Source organism: Parus major, unplaced genomic scaffold (genome assembly GCF_001522545.3).
Source record: "Parus major isolate Abel unplaced genomic scaffold, Parus_major1.1 Scaffold496, whole genome shotgun sequence".
Classification (NCBI taxonomy): Eukaryota; Metazoa; Chordata; class Aves; order Passeriformes; family Paridae; genus Parus; species Parus major.
Genome location: NW_015379387.1, coordinates 5,785 through 13,698, shown reverse-complemented (window position 1 = coordinate 13,698; position 7,914 = coordinate 5,785). Strand labels below are relative to the sequence as shown.

Genomic DNA, 7,914 nt, shown 5'->3' with positions numbered 1-7,914 from the left:
CGGGCGTAGAACAGCGCGGTGCGGCCGTGCCCGTCCCGTGCCCGCACATCGGCCCCGTACTGCGGGCACAGCCACGCGTCACCCGCTGGCCGTGGCATGGCCCCAGAGACCACCGTGTGTCCCCCAGGGATGGGTCATACCCCCCGTGGGCCTGGCGTGTCCCCCCGGGGTGTCTTGGCACAGCATTCCTCCCACGGCCACCGCAGGATTCCCACTTTACATCCCCCATGGTCATGCCATTGTCCCCAGGACTGCTCCATATCCCCCGTGACCACACCGTGTCCCCCATGACCGTGTCCTCTGTCCTCTGGCCACCCCACAGTCCCCAAGACCACCCCACATCCCCCACGGCAGCACCACGTGGCCCTCAGCTGCATCATGGTCCCCACAACCCCAAGATCTTCCCCCTGGCTGTGCCATGATCCCTAAGCCCACTCCATGTGTCCCATGAATACCTCACACCCCCCCAGACCACCCCATACCCCCCATAACCACACCACGGTCCCCATGGCCACGTCACTTGCCTCCTGGCCATGCCACAAGTCCCCGAGACCACACCACATCCCCCACACCCATGTCATGGTCCCCACAACCGTGTCCCCTCCCTCGAGGCCATGCCACAGTACCCATGCCCACACCGCATCCCCCACAGCCAGCCCAAGACCCCACTACCCCCCCTGGCCAGACAGTGCCCCCCACACGCACCCCCTGCCCCACGTACCCACACCAGCAGTTGGGTGACGACCACCTGGGCGGTGTCGCAGGCCAGGTGCAGCGCCGTGCGCCGGTCCGTGTCCGCCATGGCCACGTTGAGCTGCTCCTTGTGGCTGTGGGCCAGGAGCAGCAGCACCGTGGGCAGGTCCTGGTCACGCACGGCCCCCAGCAGCCGCTCGGCCAGCGGCGCCTCGGCCGCGGGCAGCGGCGCCAGGAACAGCCGCTGCTCGTACTTGGCACGAATCCACGATTCCCTCTCCTCCCTGGGCACAGAGGAACGGGGACACAGGGGACACGGGGTGTCAGGGTGGCACCACAGGGACACAGATCCACAATTCCTGCTCCTCCCTGGGCGTGGGGCACTGCCATGGTGGGAGGACACAGGGGTGGCAGGGACAAGGGGTAGCAGCTGGCAGGGTGGCGGAGGGGACACAAAGGTGTCTGGGGTACGTAGAGGCATCTCAGAGACAAGGAGAGTGAAACCAGGGCGGACACGTGAGGGTCAGGGACACCAAGTGGCAGCAGGGTGGCACGGGAGGTGGGGGACACAGGACTGTCAGGAAGGACAGTGTGGCATTGCTGGATGGTGGGGTCACAAGGCACCAGGGACAGGGAGTGGGGACACGGGGACATTGGGGACAGGGGGTGCCACCGCAATGACGGGGGGATAAAAGGCATCAGAGTCCGTGGGATGGCACAGCGGTGACGTGCGGGGTGGGGACACAGGGAATCGGGGATGGCAGGGTGGCATCAGGGTGGCACAGAGGACAGGGACATGTGGTGGTATCAGGGACACAGGGTGACACCGGGGGGACACAGGGGCGGGGCGGGGGCGCACCCACCGGGAGGACTCGTGGGTGGGCTTGCAGCGGCCGCGCGGGTTCTGCTCCCAGATGCTGTTGGCGGTGGCGTTGCCGATGGCCGTGAGCACCAGGGTCAGCTCCCGTGGCCAATCGTCCAGGTCCAGCGAGCGCACGCGCGACACGTGCGTGCCCAGGTTGCGGTGGATGCCCGAGCACTCGATGCAGATCAGGGCGCCCAGGTTCAGGCTGGCCCACGTGGGGTCTGCGGGGTGACGGGGATTGGGGTGGGTGAGCTGGGGCACCCCTGGGCTCGGGACACCCCACGGTGAGGGACACTGTGGGACCCGTGGTGTGGCACGGTGTGGCTCATGGCACCATGTGGCATTGTGTCACCCATGGAATTGTGTCACCCGTGACATGGTGTCACCCATGACATCGTGACACCCATGGCATTGTGTCACCCATGGCACTGTGTCACCCACAGCATTGTGTCACCCATGGAATTGTGTCACCCGTGACATGGTGTCACCCATGGCATCGTGTCACCCGTGGCATTGTGTCACCCATGGCACTGTGTCACCCACAGCATTGTGTCACCCATGGAATTGTGTCACCCGTGACATCGTGTCACCGATGGCATCATGTCACCCATGGCATCATGTCACCCATGGCACTGTGTCACCCACAGCATCATGTCACCCACAGCATCATGTCACCCATGGCACTGTGTCACCCACAGCATTGTGTCACCCACAGCATTGTGTCACCCATGGAATTGTGTCACCCATGCCATCGTGTCACCCGTGACATTGTGTCACCCACAGCATTGTGTCACCCGTGGCATCGTGTCACCCACAGCATCATGTCACCCATGGCAAAGTGTCACCCATGACATAGTGTCACCCATGACATAGTGTCACCCATGACATCGTGTCACCTGTGACATCATGTCACCCACAGCATCGTGTCACTCATGGCAAAGTGTCATCCATGGCATTGTGTCACCCATGGCAAAGTGTCACCTGTGACATTGTGTCACCCACAGCCTCATGTCACCCGTGGCATCCTGTCACCCGTGACATCCTGTCACCCGTGGCATCATGTGGCTCTGGCACGGTGTGACCCATGGCACCATGTGGCCCGTGCCATCCACTGTGTGGCACCATGTGGCATATGGCAGCACATGGCCCAGGACATGGTGTCACCCGTCACACGTGGCATCACGTGGCCCGCAGTCCTCCCTCGCCCTGGTTGCCAGGTGGCCCATGGCCCATGGCCCATGGCACAATCTCACCCTGTGGCACCATCCCCTGGATTCTGGGCTCTGCCGGGCCCGTGGCACCGCTGCCCCATGAACCGATGTCCCCCCATGTCCCCCCGTTGTCCCCGGTGCCCCTGGGGACTCACTGGGTGCCCCGCAGTCCACGCAGAGCGAGTTCCCGCGGGCGTTGCGGATGGCCTGGATGGCCACAGCCTCGCTCTGGCTGTCCATGCGCGCCTGGAGGGACACGGGGGTGAGCGGGGCAGGGGGTGACACGGGGACCCTGCCAGCCCCCCACCAAGCTCCCACCTTGTTCTTGCTGCTCTCGCAGCACTGCAGGCTGGCCAGGATCTGGCTCTCGATGGCCTGAACCCACGCGTCGCGCTCCTCGAAGCTGCCGGCCTCAAAGTGCCACGTCTGCCCCGTGCTTGACACGATCAGAAACTCAAAGTTCTCCTCCTCTGCGGGACCAGAGACCCCCGGGGGGGCGGTGGGATGGGAGATCCTACACCCACGGGGGGCTGGACTGGCCCAGTGCCCACTCCAGCCCCCCACATCCACCCCTGGCACCCAAATTCTGCCAAGCCCCCTCCCCGGAGGTGCCCACCCCTCCTGGGGTGTGTGCTAGCAGCAGGCAAGGGGGGCACAGCCACATGCACGGGAGGCACCGCTCACGCCACGTTACCTGTTTTATAAATATTTCTTAAACTACCAAAACTTTTTAATTTCCACATTTTGCGCTTGGCTGCGGAGGGTCCGGGCAGCAGGAGTAGAGAGAGGAAACGGGGACAGAGTCAGGGGGGCCCGCGAAGCCCTGGGGATGGTGCAGAAGGTGGCAGGCAGTGGCAGAGCGAGGGGGGTGCGTGGACAGCATGGCTGAGCATGGACAGGGGGTGAGGTGCAACATCACCCCAAATCCCCCCCGAATTCTGGGGTGTCGTTGTTGTGGAGGATGGTGGCTTTGTCCCCACAGCGCCATGGGTGACTGGGGCTGGGGACACATCGCTGTGGCACCCACCTTCTGCCTGCCCACCCGAGCTCTCGGTCTTGGACGGTGTCATCAGCTTCTTCCGCCGGTGCTTCTTCCTGTCCACCAGCGGCGATGGAGGAGGGTCCCTGCCCGCGCTGCCGGGGCTGGACACGGCCTCAAAGGACAACGGGGACTCTGCCAAGAGACCACACATGGGGCACTGGGGACACCACGGGCAGCAGGGTCTCTGGGGTCACCGGGCTCGTGAGGACCAGGGAGCTCACCAGGAGCATTGAGGCCACCAAGTCAGAACCACTCAGGTCAGCAAGGGCTACCAGGGTCACCGAGTCCACTGGGCTCAGCAGTATCACTTGGGCCACCAGGGCCACTGGACTCACTGGGGTCACCAGGGTCACAAGTCCACCAGGGGCCCTGGGCACGCTGGGGTCATCAGAGCTCGCCAGGGTCACTGATCTCATCGGGATCACCAGGATCACCAACCCCAAGACCACCAAGTTCATTGATGTTACCAAAATCCCTGGGGCCACCAGAGTCACAAGAGCCTCTCAGCTCACCAGAGTCATGAGGGTCACCAGGGCCACTGGGCTCGCCGGGTTCATTGTGGGACTCCCAGGTCCACATGCTCGCCAGGGCCAGCAGTTTCACTGTGGCCACCAGCACCACCAAAGGACCACCTGGTTCCTGGGCTCACCAAAGCCACCAGGGTTATTGTCACCAGGGCCACCAAGGGCCACCGGGTCCCTGAGCTGCTCAGAAGTCACAGTGCTCAGTGGGGCCACATGGGGCAGTCCCTGTCGGTGCCCCGGGAGGTGGCCACGTCCCTGTTTGTGCTGGTGATGTGTATAAGAGACAGGTGCTCAGTGGGGCCACATGGGGCAGTCCCTGTCGGTGCCCCGGGAGGTGGCCACGTCCCTGTTTGTGCTGGTGCCACTCACCTGAGGCGAGCTTGGCGCCAGAGGCGGAGGCGCAGCGCTGCAGTGACCCCTTGCCCACCACCTTCAGCCCTGGCTCAGGGGGCAGGCTCAGCCCCACGGAGTGGACACCGCCTGTGAGGAGGGGGAGGGACGGTGTCACACCGGTGCCCGTGGTGTCCCCCCCACGCCCGGTGTCCCCTGGGCACTGACCGCCCGGCTCGGGCTCCCGCAGCAGCCCGTTGATGCTGGCTGAGGGGCCGCAGGCAGAGATGGCGCGTGGCGGGCGCTTCCCGGGCACCTTGACCGTGGTGCGCAGCAGGTCCATCTCCTTCCCGTGGGTGCTGTGGATGTAGTCCTGCGGGGACAGCGGGGGTGACGCCGGGCCCTGCCACAATGTGGGGACGGCAGAGGCACGGGGACACTCACGTTGATGCTGGGGTGGTAGAAGAGGAGGCCGTTGCTGGACAGGGTCACGTATTTCTTCTTCCACTCCTTGTTCAGGGAGTTGCCGCTGCGCTTCAGCAGGAAGCTCTGGGGACAGGGAACAGTGAGGGGACAGAGGGGACACTGGGACCCACCCGTGTCCTCCTGCCACCGCCACCACCCACCTGCTTGATGGGGATGGCGCGGCCACTGCCGGCCACCTCGCCTCGGCTGTCCAGGCTGCGCTTCTCAGAGTCGCTGCCGCGGCGCGTCTGCGGGAACGGGGACAGGGACAGGGGTGGCACCCGTGCCATAGCTGGGGACATTGGGGGCCCACACGTCCTGGAGCCTGGTGGTGGGGACACTGGGGGGCTACAGACCCCACCAGACCAGGGTGTGGGAACACCCTGGGTGCCCACGTGTCCCTCAGTGCCACCATCACCAATCAAGGGGACAACTGGGATGCTGTGTGCCCCTCAACGTCACCACCCTGCCAGGGGACACCTTGGGTGCCGTATGTCCCTTGCTGCCACCACCCTATCAGGGTGACATTCTGGGTAACAATGTCAAAGGGACGCCCTGGATGTCACAACCCCTGTGTCACCACCACCATGCCAGGGGAAGAGCCGGGGTGCCACGTGTCCCCCCAGTGCCACCCCCTGGCAGGGGCCGCGGGCACTCACGGCGAAGAGGCTGGTGCGGCGCTTGGCCCCGCGGTGCAGAGAGCTGGGGGTCCCCAGCGGGGCCGGGGTCTCGCTGCGCAGCTCCCGGTGGCTCACGTTGGGGGTGGATGGCAGTGAGGACGAGTAGTCGCTGGTGTGGCCACCATTGGTGGTCTGAGGGGACACGGGGTCAGCCTGGGCTGTGGCCCGGGGGGCCGGGGCGGGGGGACAGGGGTTACCTGGCCGGGGTGGACGCCCCCCACGGGGGTGGAGGCGGCGGAATGGCTCGGGGAGCTGGGCAGGGACTTGCAGGACGCCATCAGCTGCTGCTGCTTCTTCAGTGCCACGGCCTTCTGGGCCACTGCAGGGACCCTGAGTCAGGAGGGCCGGACCCCCAAACTGCCCAGCCACCGGCCTGGACAACCCTAACCCACACCTGGACATGGTCCCCATCCTCATCCTACCCGGACACTGTCCCCATCCCACCCAGCTGCTGGCCACTGTCCCCATCCCACCCGGACACTGTCCCCATCCCGCCTGGACACTGTCCCCATCCCACCCGGACACTGTCCCCATCCCACCCGGACACTGTCCCCATCCCACCCAGCTGCTGGCCACTGTCCTCATCCCACCTGGACGTAGCCCCCATCCCACCTGGATGTGGTTCCCATCCCACCTGGATGTGGTTCCCATCCCACATGGGGTGGACGTGGTCCTTGATCTACCCAGCCATGGCCCCGGCACACCTGGACATGGTTCCCTGTGCTGCCCGGTCCACTGCCCCCATCCCACCTGGACACAGTCCCTGTCTCACCCAGACATGGCCCTGCACCATCCGTCCCCCATTCCCCTCGACCCAGATGTGATCCCATCTGACCACCATCCCTGTCTGACCAGGTCACAGCCCCCTCCCACCACGCCCATTCCACCTGGCCACTGACCCTATCCCACCTGGCCACCGTCCCCATCACACACTGGTCACTATCCCCATAGCACCATGTCACCAGCCCCCTCCCACCGTCTCCCCACCCCCCAGGGCATGGTCACCCACCTTCAGTGAAGACCCGGTCCACGTTGAGGCCGTACGTGGCACAGGTCTCGTAGTAGAGGCAGCGCCGCATGTCCCCGCAGAGCGCCCGGGCGCGCGCGTCCTCCACGGCTCGCGGGCTGGACGAGCTGATCTTGTCTGGGGAGCCAGGGGGTGAGCCGGGGGTTCCCCGTGCTGCTCCCAGCCCCACAGGATCCCCCCGTGTCCCTGGCTCACCCTGGGTGCCCACCAGCGCCAGGGCCACGTCGCTGGTGCCGCGGAGGTCGCTGAGCAGCGCGTGCAGCTGCGTCACCTCCTCGAAGCTGCTCTCGTTCTCCAGGCTAAAGACGAAGATGACGGCGTCCGCCCAGCTGGCAAACTGGGGGGCCACGGGCGGGGGTCAGGGCTCGGCTCCGGCCAACGTGGCCCCCCCGGCCCCCGGTCCCCTCGTACCTGCGCGTCCGGGGCGCCGGCCTCCTCCCGGATGAGCAAGAGGTGGCTCTGGCCATCAACCGTCACCTCACGCTTGAACTGTCCACCTGGGGAGGGGAGGGCAGGGGAGGGCAGGGGAGGGGACACCTGCAGGAATGCTCCGCCCACATGGATGCCCAGCCATGACCAGCACCATGTGTGACCAGCACTTTGACCCCAAATGTCCCACAGCCATGACCAGCACTGTGACCTTGCTCATTCTGTGGCCACGTCCATCCCCTTCACCATCTCCACCCATGTCCATGCCCAGCATCATGACCTTGTCCATTCCATGAACATCTCCATCCCCTGGTCATGCCCAGCCCTGTGAGACGTCCATCCCTGTCCTCTCCTCCATCTCCATCCCCATGGCCACTCCATCACTGAACCCATCCCCGTGCCATGCCCATGGTCAGGTCCATCCCATGGTCACGTCCATCCCATGGTCACGTCCATCCCACAGTCACATCCATCCCATGGTCACGTCCATCCCAAGGTCACGTCCATCCCATTGTCACATCCATCCCATGGTCACATCCATCCCATGGTCACGTCCATCCCATGGTCACATCCATCCCATGGTCACGTCCATCCCATGGTCAGGTCCATCCCATGGTCACATCCATCCCATGGTCAGGTCCATCCCAT

The 7,914-nt window shown here is 65.0% G+C and overlaps 1 protein-coding gene across 1 annotated transcript in view; it reads right to left on the bottom strand.

Moving 5' to 3' along the window:
• LOC107199205 (arf-GAP with GTPase, ANK repeat and PH domain-containing protein 2-like) overlaps positions 1–7,914 on the bottom strand; it is a gene marked incomplete at its 5' end in the record, with an annotated part of 15,133 nt that overhangs the window by 3,941 nt on the left and 3,278 nt on the right. Inside the window, 16 exons of the mRNA XM_015616544.2 lie at positions 6–59; positions 722–977; positions 1,557–1,779; positions 2,925–3,015; positions 3,088–3,239; positions 3,464–3,523; positions 3,797–3,943; positions 4,705–4,815; positions 4,894–5,038; positions 5,110–5,214; positions 5,292–5,378; positions 5,790–5,942; positions 6,008–6,129; positions 6,820–6,954; positions 7,033–7,174; positions 7,249–7,334. Of these exons, the coding sequence (XP_015472030.2) occupies positions 6–59; positions 722–977; positions 1,557–1,779; positions 2,925–3,015; positions 3,088–3,239; positions 3,464–3,523; positions 3,797–3,943; positions 4,705–4,815; positions 4,894–5,038; positions 5,110–5,214; positions 5,292–5,378; positions 5,790–5,942; positions 6,008–6,129; positions 6,820–6,954; positions 7,033–7,174; positions 7,249–7,334 (2,069 nt within the window). The remainder of the gene's footprint in view (positions 1–5; positions 60–721; positions 978–1,556; positions 1,780–2,924; positions 3,016–3,087; positions 3,240–3,463; positions 3,524–3,796; positions 3,944–4,704; positions 4,816–4,893; positions 5,039–5,109; positions 5,215–5,291; positions 5,379–5,789; positions 5,943–6,007; positions 6,130–6,819; positions 6,955–7,032; positions 7,175–7,248; positions 7,335–7,914) is intronic.